Source organism: Bidens hawaiensis, unplaced genomic scaffold (genome assembly GCF_021521415.1).
Source record: "Bidens hawaiensis isolate Kalapana, Puna unplaced genomic scaffold, B.hawaiensis_p1.1 tig00034591_1, whole genome shotgun sequence".
NCBI lineage: Eukaryota > Viridiplantae > Streptophyta > Magnoliopsida > Asterales > Asteraceae > Bidens > Bidens hawaiensis.
Genome location: NW_027505329.1, coordinates 82372 through 101113, shown reverse-complemented (window position 1 = coordinate 101113; position 18742 = coordinate 82372). Strand labels below are relative to the sequence as shown.

The 18742-nt window shown below is 35.7% G+C and overlaps 2 protein-coding genes and 1 non-coding gene across 3 annotated transcripts; 2 read left to right on the top strand and 1 right to left on the bottom strand.

Annotated features, from left to right (window-relative positions):
* The first annotated feature begins 2009 nt into the window (after positions 1–2009).
* Positions 2010–3701, top strand: LOC143612455 (uncharacterized). Its single transcript, XM_077086442.1, has 2 exons — positions 2010–2245; positions 3090–3701. The coding sequence occupies exons 1-2, from the start codon at positions 2107–2109 to the stop codon at positions 3545–3547; spliced, it is 597 nt and encodes a 198-aa protein (XP_076942557.1). The 5' UTR covers positions 2010–2106; the 3' UTR covers positions 3548–3701.
* A 6255-nt stretch (positions 3702–9956) lies between these two features.
* Positions 9957–10028, top strand: TRNAW-CCA (transfer RNA tryptophan (anticodon CCA)). The gene has a single exon. It is a non-coding gene; the product is annotated as a tRNA-Trp (tRNA).
* A 1141-nt stretch (positions 10029–11169) lies between these two features.
* LOC143612445 (phosphatidylinositol/phosphatidylcholine transfer protein SFH13-like) lies at positions 11170–17730 on the bottom strand. The gene is made up of 15 exons (XM_077086432.1): positions 17527–17730; positions 15252–15358; positions 14878–15175; positions 14277–14376; positions 13877–14143; positions 13686–13763; positions 13491–13595; positions 13367–13416; positions 13194–13293; positions 13002–13100; positions 12807–12920; positions 12532–12655; positions 12063–12445; positions 11478–11552; positions 11170–11399 (listed from the first exon to the last, which is right to left on the bottom strand). The coding sequence occupies exons 2-15, from the start codon at positions 15256–15258 to the stop codon at positions 11382–11384; spliced, it is 1818 nt and encodes a 605-aa protein (XP_076942547.1). The 5' UTR covers positions 15259–15358; positions 17527–17730; the 3' UTR covers positions 11170–11381.
* Between the last annotated feature and the right edge of the window lie 1012 nt (positions 17731–18742).

Below are 18742 nucleotides of genomic sequence, written 5' to 3'. Positions count from 1 at the left end.
TATTAATATGAGGAATAATTAGGTTATTATTATTATTATTATTATTATTATTATTATTATTATTATTATTATTATGTGTTAGGTAGGAGGAGGAGTGTGTATAGAGTAATGTTAATGTAATCGTGGTGGTGGTCGGAAATAGAGAGAGGCAAACGGTGATCGGAAATAATAATATAATGAAAGCGACGACGGTGATGAAAACTGAAAATAAAAAAGATCGTTATTGTTTGTAATGCATTTTCTAGCATTTCTTAAATAATATCAATCCATCATACCCAGTAAAGTCCCACCGACAGCAAAGCTATAAGTAGGGTCTGGGATGGGTGAGATATAGGCATACCGTACCTCTATCGAAAGGGAAAAAGAGGTGACTTCCAAGAGAGACCATCGGCTCTAAGTACATATGTATGGAGCAAAAGAAAGGAAATCAAAGTTCAATAGCTATGTAAAGAGCTAATAATACTAATACTAATACTAATAATAATAATATGTATGAAGCAGGACAGAGGGGATCAAGTTCAACAGTTATATCAAAACTAATAATACTAATAGTAATAGTATTAATAATAATAATACATGCGGGTGAAATACCATTATGGTATGTGTCCTAAATAAGTTAAGTATAAACCCTAAGGTATTCATTTATTCATAAAGATCCTTAACTTTAATTCTACTTCTCCAAAGATTCTTATCCTCAACCATGTCCTCGGAAATGTTTAGGTCTATGAGATCATGCCTACTCCTCTCATCCCAAGTCAATTTAGGTCTTCCTCTACCCCTTCCCCTCTCTATAGTAATGTTTTTTACGGATCTAACAGGACTTCTTAAATAATAATAATAATAAAAATAAAAATAATAATATTTTTGAGCAGGCGACTAATCCTTCAAATTAGCTACCGACTAAATTAACTATATCCAAATACATTCGTCTTTCTATCCAGAGAAATCTATAGCCTAAGACCAATGAGATAGAACTCGTTCAGTTCAATGATCCAATTAGTGAACGGCATCTACTCGTCTAGTCGTTTTTCATCACTCTTACCACTCCACCATCAGCTTATTAGCTATGTAAATAAATAATTACTAGCTTGAAACTGTCTCCTCTTCTTATTAATGACGACGATCTTGGGTGTGATTGTGTGGTCGCGGGTTGGCTTGCAGCCGACCCGGTTTGGAACCCCAAAGAGTTTTTCCCAACTAGGTTCTCCCCGTGTCCTCGGAGCACACCAGTTGCGCCATCACAAGAGTCGAAACGCTCTAGCCTAACGCATGCAGAATAAAACCCCTGTGTGGCTCGGATTCAAACTGGCAACCTCCCAAAGAAAGTTTAGATCTTATCTTCATTGTCATGTTCAACTAAGCTAGCCCAGAAGATTGCTTGAAACCGTTTACTACAATGTTTTTTTTTTAAAATATATCACGATTCACTTGAATTATTAAATAATGGCATATAAAACATCGAAACAATTAACGTCAACTGGTTGTCGTAACGTCCGTGCTTTACTGACCGAATAAAAGTGTTTTAAAATATTATTTATTTTATCATAATTTATACGAATGCCAAATTTTTTTGAGCATTTACTAATTTATTTTTAGGGTTTAATATCGGTGTCGTAATAAACCTATAAATTGTATGTGCATCGATACCATTCTTGTCATTTACTATTTTTTATAAGATTAGTGTCGTTGCCAATGAATTTTATTACCTCGTTCAAACTATATTTGCATCATAGTTTTAACTTTTCTTTTTTAATTATATAAATGATGTACATTGTAATATAAAACTAAATTAAATTTATTATTATTATTTTTAAATATTTAACGTTATGTGACAACTAAATTCATTTAAATCCAGATAACTCAAAAAGTACACCACCACCTGTTTATATATCTCCCATGTGGAACCTCTACATGCATCCACGTGGAATTTATTTACATATCTGTTTATACTTTCTATATTCAAGTTTCTTCATCTTCATCTTTTGTGTTTAAACTTTAAATGTTTAATGTGTGTTCAATTTCATCTTCAAAGTCTCTATGAAACACTAAGGTAAGCTGCTAATTTATTAAAATAACGGTTTATAATTTGGTATCTTGTACTACTTAATGCAGGACACCAAATCTGTGACAAGTTTTGAGATAGATGATGATGAAAAACAAATCGACGAAAACGAGGTAGATTACGAAGATGTTATGACAATTTCTATGATGAAACTATATTATGCACAAGAAGCATTTAAAATTGGTAATATCTTTGTCTTTTTTTGTTTAAGGGGCGTGTATGGGTCAGTTTGGGAGTTTGGGTTGTAACTGAACCATGATTAGAAATTTAGGTTTTTATGTTTTTTAAAATAGTTTGGTTTCGTTTTTTTTATGCGGGCTTGAAAATCTTGGATGAAGACAAAAAAAAGAATGAATTTGCACATAAATTTTATTGTTAGTTAAATTGTTTTTGTTAGTATTAATTGATTATTGTAAATTTGGCTTATTTACATAAACTATGTATATATTAAATTGTTTATAAGTTACTTATAAACAGGGCCGGCTTATGAGCCAGCGTAACAAAGCTGAAGTTTAGGCCACGCTTAATTAACGTCTCTAAATTGAAAAAAAAACCCCAACAAATATAGATATATTATAACGGGTAAACTCAAAATGATGTGTTGGTTTGGTGGTAAAGTTGGCAACTGCTTAGCAGTAGCATGTAGGTCATAGGTTAGGTCAAAGACCAGTTTTAAGCGGATTTTTTTATTTGGGATTTTCTTATTTGGGTTATAAAATCACATTTCGATTTAATCTCATTCGATTTAGGCCTTCAAAATCGCTAAGCCGGCCATACTTACAGATAAAAAAACGAAAATGTATAGGCTCGGTTCAGTTCGGTTATCCCGATTTTAAAATCGATTTTCTAGAAAATATAGAACCAAACTATCAGCTTTTGTTTCGCTTCAGTTATTCTGTTTTCAGATTCGTTTTTTCAGTTTCATGCACACCCCTAATTTTTGCTAATCCACGCGTAATTCGTAATTTCTCCCTTTTTAAACAACAATTTTGGTGCTTAATCATCAAAAGATTAACCTAATTTGCAGAATTGCATAAATTAAAGGATGTTGGGAAAGAACATGAATCAGGCTATCCGAGTTCCAACATTATCGAAACCGAAACGAGATTGAATCAACATGCAACTCTCGATGACATGAAAGCTGAACTTAATGAACTGATGAAGCAAAAGATGGAAGTCGAGGTGCAATATATAGCAATGTCGAAAGCGATTGAACACTACAAGGTACAAGCCGAATTAATGGTGGGAGAAAAGAAGGTAATGTTAGAACAAATGGAGATGATGAATAGGCTTGAAGAAGCAGAAGTAAAAGCCGCGGAAGTGAAGACGAAAGCGGAGAAGTTGCAAGTGACATGTGAAGAGATTTTGGAGAAGGAAGAAGTATGGGAAGCAAGAAATATGGTAAGTAGATTAACTTCATTATTTTGTGTTGAGTTAATGGTATTGTTTGGGTTACTTGTATTTTTATACTTTTTAAGTGTGTAAATGTTGCATGTTTTTAAATCAGTAATGTATAAATTGTACACATATTGTGTATGTGAAATGCGAAGTATGTGAATGAATGCATGTAATATGTATGAGAGTTGGACCTCACATGCAATTAGACCCATATAGGCAGATGAAAAGTGTTGTTGGGCTTGGTGAATGGGTGTGAATTATTGGAAATGTGGGTGGTTGGGACTTGATAGATACTAGTGGCATTGTAATTATACTATCCTATATGGCAGAGGGGCATCGAAGCTATCCAGAGTGCCACGTCAGCGCCATGTAAACATCAGGAAGGGCGGTCATTTACACACACACACACGTGTGTATAGGTGTGTGAGAGATGGAGAGAGAGGGCCCACCTATTTTCCTCTTCCGTGTCAGCCGTTCTGACCACCCTCATCGACGGCGCCTCACCACAAAGAGCGCCCCTTGGTGGTGTTCAATGCCCAACGGCGCCCATTTTTGTTGTCCACCGCGCCCATAGCGATGGGTCTTAGATGTGCGCACACAAACCAGTTTGTACCCGATTTCGTAACCGTAATCCTAACCGCCGGTTAGTAACCGGTTTATATTATTGATTTCAAAACCGGTTAACCGATTTTTTTTATTATTGTTTTATTACAAATCGGGTTTTTTCCGGTTATTGGCCGGTTAACCGGTTCGGTCAAAACCGTTTCTCTAACCAGTCAAAACCGGTCTAACCGGTTAATTCCTGAAAAAAACCGGTTAGCATATTAACCGAATAACCGATTTGTGCACCTCTAATTGCAATCCTGGAAAATAATTAGATTTAAAACTGAGATTTGTGAAACTTGAAATACATAGTAAAACATTCCAGGAAGCTTTAGATGCTCTTAGAAAAAATCCACTCAAGTGAGAAAGAGAAATGAGAAAAATAATCTAAGAGGTTTAAATTGAACTATCAAGAGAACCGGGTCAATAACCATTCCGACAGCGCCTTGTATGTATAAGAGTTAACCAAGTCAAGGTCATGCGGACAAAACACCATCCGCTTTGATTGAGGCATTATCTTATAATTTGAAATATTGCAGATTTAGTTTTTTTTTTTTTTTTTTTTTTTTTTTTGAAAATTGACTTTCATTAAAAACAAACACAACCAACGACTATCACCAAGACGGAGAAAGACGCTGAAATCCAAAAACCAGAAACAACAATCACGTTACATCAAATAAACACCATCTTTTCCAATCCACTACCCCTATCTTAGATCTATTTTTGTACCAAAGAAAACCCAAAGATTTTATATCCGCAACCATTTCTACCACCTTAGTGTTCTTGCCCGAAAAAATCTTTTCATTCCTAGCCCGCCAAATCCTCCAACAAGTAATGATGACAATTCCATGAATAATCAATCTCTTGTTCCCCGTCGCACCACAAACCTTATGCACTTCCACCAAATCATTGACATGAAAAACAAAAGATTTAGGGATGTTGCACCATGAACCAATCGCATTCCAAACGGCCATAGAAATGAAACACCCGGTTAACAAGTGCTCGACCGATTCCTCATTACTCTCACATAAAGCGCAACTATGATCATCACAATGCAAATGACGTCTAGCTAAAGCCTGCTTGGTTGGAAGACTATCCAGAACGGCCCTCCACATAAAAATATTACATTTTTTCGGGACCCAATCGCTCCATTGGAAACCGAAACTCCCAGCATCCACAACGGACCGCACCATCCATCTTTTAATCGCCGAAACCTCGAACTCTTTGCAGCTACCAACCGCCCAAGACCATGAATCTTCACGGTCAACCATCACCACCCCTTGAAGGAGATCTTCCAACTCTTGCTTCTCGATCACCTCCTGTTGGGAGCAAGGAGCTCTAAGCCAATCCCACACAATGCGACGAGAAGATCCAGTGACCACCAACCGATCTGCTAACAAGACATTTTTATGTTTTTCTACCGCATATAAGGACGGATACTTGTCCATAATCGGCGCCGAACCCAACCACAAATCCATCCAAAACCGAACTTGGCGACCATTCCCAACTGTGGCCCGGATCACTCTATTAAAACCCACACCATCAACCTTAAATTTGTTCCAAAACATAACACAATTCTTCCAAACCCCGGGAACCCCATTATTAACCGGAGCAAGCCTCCAACAGCGCGAGGACCCGTGAATAAACAACACTACTCTTCTCCACGTCGCGTGATGATCATTTAGAAATCTCACAAGCCATTTAGTAATCAGCGCTTGATTATTAACCTCTAAACGAGCGATACCTAAACCCCCTTCTTTTATAGGTTTGGTGACTACCTCCCAAGCCACCCATGACATCTTCCTCACATCATCCGAACCACCCCATAAGAACCTTCTCATCAAAGCTTCTAAATCATTGGTAACCTTCTTGGGTGCCTTAAAAAGCGAAAAATAATAAGTGGGAAGACTATCCAGCACCGATTTAATAAGGGTTAACCGACCGGCAATAGATAACGAATTAACTTTCCATTTAGATAGCCTCTTCTTGAACTTGGACACAACCGGTTCCCAATTAACCACCCTATTCATGTTAGCGCCAACCATAATCCCTAGATAAGAAAACGGGATTCTACCCGGCTTACAACCCATGAAACTAGCTTGGATATCGATCTCACCATCTTTTACACCTACTCCAAATAACACTGATTTATGGAGATTAATCTTTAGCCCCGAACACAAGTAAAATATGCGAAGAATACGTTTCAAGTTATCAAAATTAAAAGAAGACCACTCTCCCATAATCATAGCATCATCCGCATAAAAAAGATGGGATAAAGTAGGACCTTCATTAGGAAGAGTAATACCATGAAACGCACCTATATCACAGGCTTGTTTCAACATACCTGAAAAAGCCTCCATCAGAATAATAAAAAGAAAAGGTGATAGCGGGTCACCTTGACGAATGCCTTTATGACACCCAAATTCGAATGTAGGAGATCCATTAACAAGAACAGATGATCTGGTCGCCAACAAGATACCACTAATCCAATCGCACCAGACCGAAGGAAAACCCATCTGAGAAAGAACCGACAACAAGAACTCCCAATTCACATTATCAAAGGCTTTATCGAAGTCAATCTTGAACATAAAAATTCTTCTCTCCCTCTTCTTAGCCCAAGCAATAACCTCATTAGCCACCAAAGGGCCATCAAGAATATATCTCCCGGATAAGAAAGCCGACTGATGCTCTGAGACAATCTTATTCATAACCGTTTTGAGTCGATTCACTAACACCTTCGACACAGTCTTTAAAATACAACCAATGAGACTTATCGGTCTAAAATCCCCCAAAGAAGACGGATTGTTTACCTTAGGAATTAAGGTGATAAAAGACGAACCAACCCCCGAGCAAAAACTTTTAACCCTATGAAAATGATCAAGAATATCCGCAAAATCCTTCTCGAACAACTCCCAAAAAAACCGAATGAACCTAAAATTAAAACCATCCGGCCCAGGAGCTTTGTCACCACCGCCTTCTTGATCTCATGCACGGAAAAATCACTGATCAAAAAATCCGCCTCCACCGAAGACAAGACCGAAAACCCATATCCAATCAACCGAGGCCGATGTGTAATAGATTCTTTAAACTTACCAGCAAAGAAACACAAAACTTCCTTTTTAATGAGAACCGGGTTTGTTTCCCACGCCCCATTCACTTCCAAACCCGGAAAATAATTTGAAGCTTTACGTTTATTAATAAAACCGTGAAAAAATCGAGAATTTTCGTCTCCATGAATTGCCCAATTACACCGAGCCTTTTGCTTCAAATCCCGGTAATAATGATTATCCAACTCGCCTAGCCGTCTTTTAATTTCGCTTAAAGACCATGTCTCTTCTTCCAACAAATCCCGGACCTCCATGGTTTGGTCTAAATCACGCAACTCTTGCTCCAATAAAACCCTTTCCTCCTTTTCTTTGGCTTTACAATCGATCGCCCATCTAGTGATAGCATCACGCAAAGCTTTAAATTTATACAACAATCTCGCGTCCGGAGAACCATGAAACGAGCCATCAACAAGCGTCTTCTTAACCAACGTCCCAAAATCCTCTCTACCAAGCCATGAATTGAAAAACCTAAACGGTTTGGGACCATAGTTCTTGGAAGAACCAATTTTCAAAACCAACGGACTATGATCCGGCTTATTCCTTTCGAGAGCAATATACTCCGCACACGGCCATTCCATAAAGAAATCCCAATTAACGAAGATTCTGTCAATACGGCTTAATTTATTTCCTGCAACAAAAGTAAAACACCTCCCTTTCAAGGAGTACTCGTGAAGATTCGAATCATCAATGAAATCGTTAAACTCATTGGCCTCACCCACATTAAACAACGAATTACGCCTATCCTCGGCACACCGAACCGAGTTAAAATCTCCTGCCACAATCCACCTCCCATTACCCTCCCCGATCAAATCACGAATTTCCCCCCAAAGTGCTTGTTTAGTAACTAGATTTTGAGGAGAATAAACATTGAGAATATGAAACAAGCTACTCTTTCCTTTCACAGTGCCCGAAACTAGAAGCCAATTATTATTCTTGACCACCCTTTCCATACGAAAGACTTGGGAATCCCAGATCGATAATAACCCACCGACCTTCCAGACGAAGGAACCCAATCAAAAGAATACTCACCATAACCCCAAAACCGTCCCACATCCACAGAATCCAAGGAAACAAATTGCGACTCTTGTAAAACAATAAAACTAACCTCATGATGGACTCGAAGACCTCGAATCCAATCGGCTTTGCTAGAACTCCCTAACCCACGAATGTAAAAGTTTATTGTGTTGTTCTCAGACTTTCCGATGTACTTCCCGGTTCTCATTAAAAAGGATAGACTTGAAGAAAACCAACTCTCCACCTAATTAGATATTGTGTTGTTCTCAGACTTTCCGATGTACTTCCCTCTAGTGAACAACTTGATCGTAGAAAGCCCCACAACTCCCCGATTCGGTAATGCCGACAATAATGCTATAATCGTCAAACATCTAGCTTCGATGATCCTTTTTCTTCGCTTGATTATTGGAATTGCGATAATGATTTGGTGATATGTCTACAAAAACCGAAAAACAATCAGCTAATAAATGGCCAGGGTATTCAAAAGAAATATTGAAAAATGGGAGCACGTAACCCTACCCTACGATCCTCTCATCTTGCCATACCATGTGGTCGATCATTCCAATTGCAATCAATGAATCCCAATAATACATTGCACATATGCAGTGGTTAATTGTTTGTTACTCGTAGTGTACTCCAAACATGTTTACAATCTGTTGAACCCAATCTGTACAACAAGATATGGTTGGCGCTTGCTATCAAAGTTTGGTTGGTGAATCATTTCTCGTCAAGATGGGTAACCACTCTGTGATAATTTTTGGGACCTTACAGGCTTTTATGAGGTTTTGGAGCTAACTTTGCCCGACCAATGAGTTAGAGGCAATTTTATGGGTGCTTTGGAAGAACAATGTATAAAATGTTGGTTTTGTTAATTTCAAATGTTCTGCTAATTTCTTTTAGTACACTATATATAAATTTAATATTTGATCTACAAATATAAAATCCATATAATCCAAACATATATAATGGATTCAATAATTCAAACCAAAGTGAAGCTTGTTTAACAAATATATACTTCTATTGAGTTTCTACATTATCATCCTAGTAACTATTACAACTTTGGCATTGTTAACAGCTCCTCCTCTACATATATAGATCATTTGCCACCTTTTGTTCGTCCACTAGACTTTCTTATGTTTTGGATCCGAAAGCAAAATCGTAGAAAAACACAAATGAAGGTTATAGGCAATTAATTTGCTAGTATAACAAAGCAAAGTTACAATAGAACATGAGTTTGTTGCACAATATTAAGTATCTAAAAGCAAACACATATATACTTTCCAGTTCCCAGCCTTCAGGCAAATCAATGGTCCACTTCTACATGGTCAAACATGAGTTCAGTCTCGAAAATAGAGAACTGACAAATATCAAATTCTACCAAAGATTTCGAGTAAAATATAATAGCTAAAAGCTTCATAGTGCACCTACATATCGAACTAATTTCCCGACTATCTTAAACACTTACTTTTTGCTGAAAAATGTTACGTGAGGTATAACCGTATAAGCAAATTTTTATATTCCAAATGCATTTACACAATAAATCATAACGTAACGGATAGTTTAACCAAATATTTTAGCTCAAACATAAATAATCAATTAAGTAATTATTATTATTATAAATTTAACATTTAAAAAATCTAACAAGGTGAAAGAATGGGATTAAAGATTAGGTTGGTGATTGGTTGCTTTTGAATCAAAGATGCCTTCAAATCTACTCTTTTTTGTATTATGATTTGAGTTATATAATATGAAAAGAGATAAGTTAATACCAAGGATCCTTGGCGCAATGGTAGCGCGTCTGACTCCAGATCAGAAGGTTGCGTGTTCGATTCACGTAGGGTTCAATCCCCTTAATGTTTTTCTTATTTTTTTTTAATTTGTAGATTTTGCCATAGATTGACTATTTATATTTTATATATTCAATTCTAAAAAAGATTGTAAATCAAACATTTTAGTTTAGAATTACCCCTAAACAAGGAAATTTTTTCATTGATACGTTCATGTTTATTCGTTTGCTCGGCTATCTTTAAACCAACGAGCTTGAACATGTTCCATCCGCATGGCTACTCTACTCACACGGTGAAAATGAAGTTGAAAGCAGTGGCGGAGCAACATGCTATCCACCAGGTTTGGCTGAGCCCGGTTTTTATTTGGTTTTATATATAACATATAGTATTGAATTAACGAGCAAACTCATTCTTTTTCAGCGAGCAAACCCAATATCATTTAAAAAAAATATTCGAACCCATTGGTTATGAAAAATTTAGTCAAAAGATTTTATTAGTTGACGAGTCTAGGGATGTTTCTAGAAAAAAACAAATGGCTCTGCCGTTGAGATATGTGGATAAATTGGGTTGTTAAAGAACGGTTTATATTTTTAGTTCATGTCATGGATACGCCGGATTTATCTCTTAAACATGCTATTGATGAACTATTTGCTCGATATAATCTCAGTTTGACTAATGACCAACCCGACTTAGTATAATTTGAGTTTGACTATAATTTATGATATTGATATCGCATTTTATTTATCTGACCAAATGACTGATCCGAACCGACCCATCCGAGCCCAAAAACCTTTTAACGCCGGAAAAAAATCGACCACCGAAAAATTCCGAACCCATAGGAAAAGTTTTTTTTTGGCTCTGCCACTGGTTGAAAGTCAAAAGATGATGCACACTGTCATAACTCCCTAATCAAAGCTTTTTAACCAAAGTCGCATATTTTTACATTCGTTACAACTACTTGAACCATAACTTAAAAGAGTCAAAATATGGGTGCATCTTATCATGTCCTACTGTTATTAGCTTTATCTACTTTAATAGTGTCAAAATACTCCGACCGCTACAATGGAACTAGCTTAGTCTCTGATTCGTAATCTTAAACTGTAATTCGAGGATATCCTATGTTTAAAATAAACGTCCATACAGTTTAACGAACAAAAGAGTTACGGATAACCGAACATTGAACCGTAAAAGATTAAAAACAAAGCAACATATAAAAAAGGTAGAAAAATCATATCTAAAGTAACCATTTTTCTTTTTTAAAATTTAAGTTAAGAAACAATCAACACATGATCATTCTAAATACTCGCCTCTCGTAAAAGGGGGGTAATTTGTGTCTGTATGGATGCAGTTTCTCCATATATTTATATGCTACTAATTTCACTTCTTCCTATTTAAGCTGTACATTCTCTTTCAACATATCAGTCGCCTCTGCACCCGCAATAAATAAAATATTTAAACAAATAATTAATAGTTTATAAAACGAAAAATAAGGGAATGGAGTTTTACATGGAATTTGGATTGCTGCAAATTCTCTATCAAGGCGGCTATCTCAAGCTGCTTCACCACAGTAGCATGTAGTACCTATAAAATACATATATAATAATAATAATAATAATATAATAATAATAATAATAGTTAATTGCAAAGACGGTCCGTGTGGTTCAGGCAAAGTAACAGGTTCTGGCACCAACTTTGAAGAGTTGCATGTTTGGTGTTTGTGGTTTTAACTTTGTAACAAAGGCTAACTTTTCCGTTACATCTGGATAAAATGACCAAAATACCCTTGAACATAAAAAAACAAATAATTAAAAAAATCTAACCGCGCTTTCATTTCTTTCAAATGAGGTACAACCTATTTCTTTATTAAATGTCAGGGGAATTTGGGTCTTTTTGTCTAGACGTAACAGAAATCTTAACAGAAGTTAGTACTAATACCTAAACTTGTTACAAAAATATAACTACAATTCCGAAACATGCAACTTTTCAAAGTTAGTACTCAAATCTGTTATTTCGCCCGACCCACACAACGACTATATGTTATATGTGTAATTAACTCTAATAATAATATATGATACATTAAAAGAAACATACTCTTTTGGTTTTATTTAAGTCAAACTCGACTGATTTGATCCGGTCCAACGAATTATGCAACATATGCTCCTTTTCAACAGGGATTTGAGCAGGTCTTTTCTTAATTTCTTCTAGTATTTCTTCAAGTTTTTGAAGGCGTTCGACGCACGGAAGTATTTGGTTTTCCCTGATAGCTTCTGTTTGGACATGTGTATAACTCTGTTCCACTGCATTGTTTGGATATACGTTGTTCTGTTTTCTCGAATAATATTCAATTGGTAGACTGAAAATATGTCCAATTAGTTTTGCCACCAAAGAAACCAGTGGTCTTGCTATACAATTGAAACCCTTCTTCACAACCTTCTCGAGAATGCTATCCAAATATCGAATAACAAATTTTGTACCTAAACGAGAATAAAATTATAGTTTAATTTAGACTCGTTTAATTTGCATGTATCTTGTAATTATTTTGCAACCAAACAGAACTTACCTTCTGTATGGTGAACGGTTATATTAGAAGTAGGAGATTGACTTGGAGAAATATCTTGTCTTTGGTCAAACGGGCTAAAATGATCGTTGCAACTGTAAAATGTGGGTGAATCGGATGTTGTCGCCTGCAGAATTAAACTTACGTTAAAAAATTCAAATTATAATAATAAACAAACACATGTAGAAATATAGAAATATGAACTTGTGTTTAAATGTAAGCGGTGGGAAGATATTATTATTACTATTACTACTACTACTACTACTACTACTACTTACTTCTTCACGAACCGACGCCAGTTTTGAGATTCTAGGATCGTTTAAAGTAGTTACTGAATAAGGATCATCAACGTCTGATCCAGATTCTATGTTTGACATATCACTTCTTCTCCCCTAAAAAATACACATAATATTTAAAGAAAACCATCTAGTTTGAAAGTCAATGTTGTAGTTTGACTTGGATATCATATATACCTTCACGGGGTAAATCTGGGTGTACGAGTCGACTTTCTGTTGATCATTAGAGAAACTGGTGATTTGCCTTACAAATGTGGCTTCTACGTTATTAACAACCTGCAAAAAAGACGGTATTTATATTAATAAGTTTTAAAAATCAATAATATTATATACTTATATCGACATAAATGCTAAAAAAAAAAATCACACCTTCATTATTTCAGGGTCATTCCATGGACCCTGGTTTGACCTTAAGCAGCCACCCTCAACGGGACACACGCACGTACCGCCAAGAAAGTCAGGCAGTTGACTAAAAAATACAAAGGTCAGAAATCTTTTGTAAATGGAAAGTCAAAAGGTCAAAACCAGGTTAACAAACAAACCTTGGGTCAATCACTTCTTGTAGTTTACTCAATGATTTCGGTTCCAAAACCTTCAAATTCAAACCGTAAGTGATACTGTTACAGAGAGTTGATAATTCTTAGATACAAAAGCACAATTAATTACCTGAATTTTCGCAATTGTTTTTGGATCAAGAAACTTTTGAGCAGCGGGCCATAGGCAGTTCTTGAAGGTCGAGCTCGCATTAACAACGAACATGCGGTGTAGTGTCTGCCGGTGAATATTATAGTACATTATTGACAATAACATAGGGCAATTTTGGAAAAACAAGTTTGCTGAGAGAGTGAGTTAGTTAGTTACCTCTGGGTAGTAGTTACTATCAACCTTGGACATTGCCCCGAGAATACTCGCTGCAGTTGGAGTGAAATTCTTCAAGCCCTGCACATTGAAATTCTATGATATTAACATTATTCCTTATTATTATTATTATTTAATTTTAATTTTATTATAATTATAATGATTATTATTATTACTGCAAAAAGTTTGCATACCAAGCCTTGTACATCCAAAATAGTGGTAGTTGAGCAAATATGTCTTTTTGCTGCAATAGAACAAGCAGGGAATTTTTCACTAAACGCCCTCTCAAACTCTTGAACATGATATTTTAGGTAACGGTCGATTGAAGTGATGCGCATAAGCCTGCTAGGGTGTGCTTTCCCGAGCCTTTCAATATAAACGGGCCTGCCTTCTTTATCAACTCCATGGTACCCGTGTGGATAATGCTGCAAGACTTCTTCTAGCTCATCATAATGGAAATCCTGAGCATTCCCATTGTTAATTAATATCTTAGATGCAATTATCTAAAACTGTGTTTTATTAGTTTTAAACAGGCATACAGTTCAGAATATCATGTTGTATGAACTATGAAGTTTTAAATATCTTTTTAATTACCTCCAATATTGTGTCGGTTCCATACTCTTTTCGCCAATTTAGCATATCCTCCCACATGCGTGCGGTTTTTTCAATGTTAAAGTCACGCGCCGTCAAGAACCTAAATTAAATCAAATATAGAGGTTGAGCTCGAGCTCTTATCATAAAACTAAATTTTGATCATTTAACCACCTAATAAAGACAACAATATCAGCTACTTTCGCATATTGACCCTCTCAAATCTCAAGACTCGATGTATGTTACTACAATATACAAACCGGTCATGTATTTCTACTTCTTAAGCTTCAAGTTGAAATTGACATGAACTTTAGTAAATAGTTAAATACTCTCTACAATTTGGAATTAAAAGTCTAATCCATATCTAATATAAAGTTAACTCATGAAACTGATTAGCTAGTATAGCTACTAACATCAATCGTAAAATGTGCTTTCGATGTTAGTGTTTATATAGCATGTGTGTTCCTTTATAATTTCAGTTAATAGTTTAAGAAAGTGCCCATAATCCCATATTACTCATCTTGTTTCTTGGCATGTCAAATGTAACAGCAAAGGCTTGACAATGATTTAGAATTTAAAACAGTGAGAGAGTATAAATACTAGCCTCAGCAGTGTGTGATAGTCATCATGCCTAGGTGGCAGTAAGTCTCTATCAAGAAGCTTTTGCCTCAATTCATGGACCGCTTTCTCCTCGTTTGCATTGCGCACGTCTTCAATCGAAACCGAAGGAACCCTGTAATCAATTTTCCTTTTTCCCCTTTTCTTGAGTGAGTGAGTGAACTTGTTTGAAGCACTTATTGCCTTCTTTTTCAAGGCTCCAATTTTAGATTGCCTTCTTTCATCTTCAGAAACCTCAATATCTGACCTCCTTTCTCTTGTTTCATCAAAAGCCTCAATTCCTTCTAGACCCATACACAATTACATTTTAAAATCAAACTCTGAGTTATTTGAAAATGTAAAGAAATTATATTAATTTACCTGACATTTGAGCCAAGGTGCAGAAGGGTAGAGACTGAACACTAAGCTTCAGCACAGACAAATATGTCTGTTAGCAAAACCATAAAAAAACCATGCTCTTTTTTGACCTGTAACAAGAAGTACTATTTATTATGAAACAGACCACAAAAAGAGAAACCACAGTGTAAAAAAGACATGCAAGTACAGATGCATTAAATCAAGAATAAGACTACCCTTTTTCACAGTTCCCCATGAAATTCATTCATCAAGACATTTCAGAAATTACACACAACAAGACAAACTACTCAACCATCAATTTTGCAGCCTAACTTCGTGTCTACAATTGATAACAACATCTAGGGATGGCCATTTTCTTTTTTTTACCAAATACTGGTTCCTTATCGAACACAATGGACACCGATACGTTTTTTCATATTTTCGGTTGAGGTATTTTCGGAATTTTCAATAATACCGGTACTAATTGGTATCGGACCCAAAATATCAGCATGACATTCGATTTCGGTATTCTTCGACAGATCCATAAAATAAAGTAGATCCAGAATCTCGTAAATGCCAAATCAGCTATTCATAAATAACAAAAAGTAATAATAATCTTAAACCTTCAATTTTGCAGCCTAACTTCATGTCTACCAGTGATAACTACATATAGGTATGAGCATTTTTTACCGAACCTACCGAACACAATCGTTGCCGTTCAATTTGATATTTTTAGCATTATCAATGGTACCGATACCAAACCGTAAACATCGGTACTGTGGTTTTACTTGTTTTCGGTATCGGTATTTTTTGGTATCGTATGGTACCAATCTCATCCCTAAGGCCATGTGTAGTGGGCAGGAAATATGGGCGAATTTGGGCGAAATTAAGCGAGAACACCGTCCCCGTGGGCGACAAAAGGGGCGAAAGGGGGTGGGCGAGATGTTTTTGTCGCCGGCTTGTTTGTGGGAAATATTATTATTATATTATTATGTGTGTGATATATATATATGTATATATATTAGGCTACAACACCACTACACCCCAAAAACAAAACCCACTATTTGCTGACTGGGCGTCACATGACATAAAACGCCCCATTTTGTAGCCCATCCACTACACATAGCCTAACAACATCTATAAAATAAAGTATATCTAGAATCTCTTAAATGTCAAATCAGCTTTCCATAAACAAACCATAGCAAACAGTAACAAAACAATCTTAAGTCTAATTTTACTAGATACACCACAATTTATAAACAACACTAGTGACCTCTCAAAGTAATCATAGGTAACCTAACATGTACAGAATTAAACAAATGCAACAAAAGTAATACCTAATCTCTAACACATCCAATTAAACAACAAAAACACATAAATTACAGCAATCCGAGTAATAAACCTAATCAAGTAATTAGATCTCAAACTAGCCTATCTAGAAACATCTAATCTGCATTTCGTTTAAGCAAATCCTAACAAAAGCATTTGATTCAAAGAGACGAGACTATATGAACATTTTCTCCCAAATACATGTACCATACCGTACCGTTTTTTTCATGTTTTCGGCATAAGCACTAGGGGCGTAGGAAGCTTTAGGGAACGCGTTCGGCCGAACCCGTACAAATTTTTGTTTTAGTGTTATATATTAGTGTATTTTGACATCGAACCCGTAAAAAACCCAAATTTAAGTGATAAACAATCGGTCGTCCGTCCCTCGAAATTTTCCGAACCCGTAGGAAAAATTTTCTAGCTACGCCACTATTCAGCGCCATTCAGTTTCGGTAATTTGAATGGTACCGGTACTGCTCGGTCCAGTACCGAAATATCAGTATTCGGTATCAGTATTTTTCAATACATACCAATACCGTACCGGTACCTATCTCATCACTAACAACATCTATAAAATAAAGTAGATCCGGAATCTCTTCATTCTTAAATGTCAAACCAGTTTTCCATATATAAACCTAACAAACAGTAATAATAATAATAATAATAATAATAACATACTTCAATCTAATTTCTTAGATACCCTGCTCTGTAACTACTACTAATAATAATAATAACAAAAGCAACACAGCTAATACATAATCTCTTAACACATCCAATTAAACAACAAAAACACATAAACTACTTCATTACACCAATGCGAGCATCAAATTAATCATTCAAACCTAATCAGATCTCAAATCAATCCAATCTAGAAACATCTAATCTGCATTATATTCAACAAAAGCATTCGATAAGAGTATTATTAAGTATTAACTATTAAGTAATTAAGTAAACGTAATTATTATTATACCGTAACCGTTTGTAACAGAATCAGCGAGATCACAAGTTGTTGCTAATTGCTGATTGATTGAATTCGTTCGGTGCAGAAACTACGATCAATTCGAATATTAATAATCGGATGGATGAGATTAGTGGAATTGAGTGGAAGAAGATGATGATGATAGTGGAGAATGAATGAAAACAGAGAGGATTTGGTGCGTGTATATTATTATTATTATTAGTATTATTATTGTGTATATATTTGTATGTATAGGTCTCTCTCTCTCTCTCTCTTACTATTTCAGTTTCAACTATTCCTTTTTTGTTCTTCTCAAGGATTCCAGCTGAGCTTTTTGGGATTAATATTATTATTATATTTATTTGTTTATTTATTGTTTGTATATTACGTTTTTTTTATTTATTTTGTTAGTTTTTTTTAGTTTAGTCCTTTTGTAAGAATAAACATGCATGATACTCCCTTTTATTTTTTTACTATGGACGTTTTAAGCGGTTTATTCTTATAATGTCGTTTGATATATGTGAAAATTGCATCCGGGGCTATTCACAAGCCAAGCTGAATCGAGGGAGGACTTTCTTGTTGCTTGACTCAATTACAGATCAAGCGAAAATCAAACCGAGAAAAAATCGAACCAAACATTTTTCGATCGAACATAGAGCGATTTCCGAGCTTCTCACTTTAAAATTTTCAATAAGCAACAGATTTATTGTTGTAAATAATATGTGTGTGTTTTTTATATTTATATATGTGTAATTAATTGATTCGAGCCAATTGAACCAAACCAAACCGAGCGTACCATTGTTCATTGCTTGCCTTGTTTGCAAACCAAACTGAACTGATCAAATCGTTTACAAACCAAGCCTAAACAAGTGAGTATTTGCTAGCATTTCTCGAGCAAGTGACGAACAAGCTTCAAGTGGTTTTGCACAACCCTAATTGCATCTATAGTAGTAATTGTATAGATACTCAATAATGTCAGGTTGTTTAAAGGTTGAGTCCTGACAACATGATCTTATCCACGTCAACCCACTTTAAAGTCAGACTAGTCACGCTACAGGTAAACCAAGATCATCGAACAGTTGGTTCGAATTGCTCATAGGCTTACACAACAATTTGCATAACTTATTATCTACGAGAATCAAATAGAACTTTAGTGTACAGTCATCGACGAGAAAAGTACCGTTAACAACTAACAACATCAGGTATCTCCACGGTTTGCTTATAATTA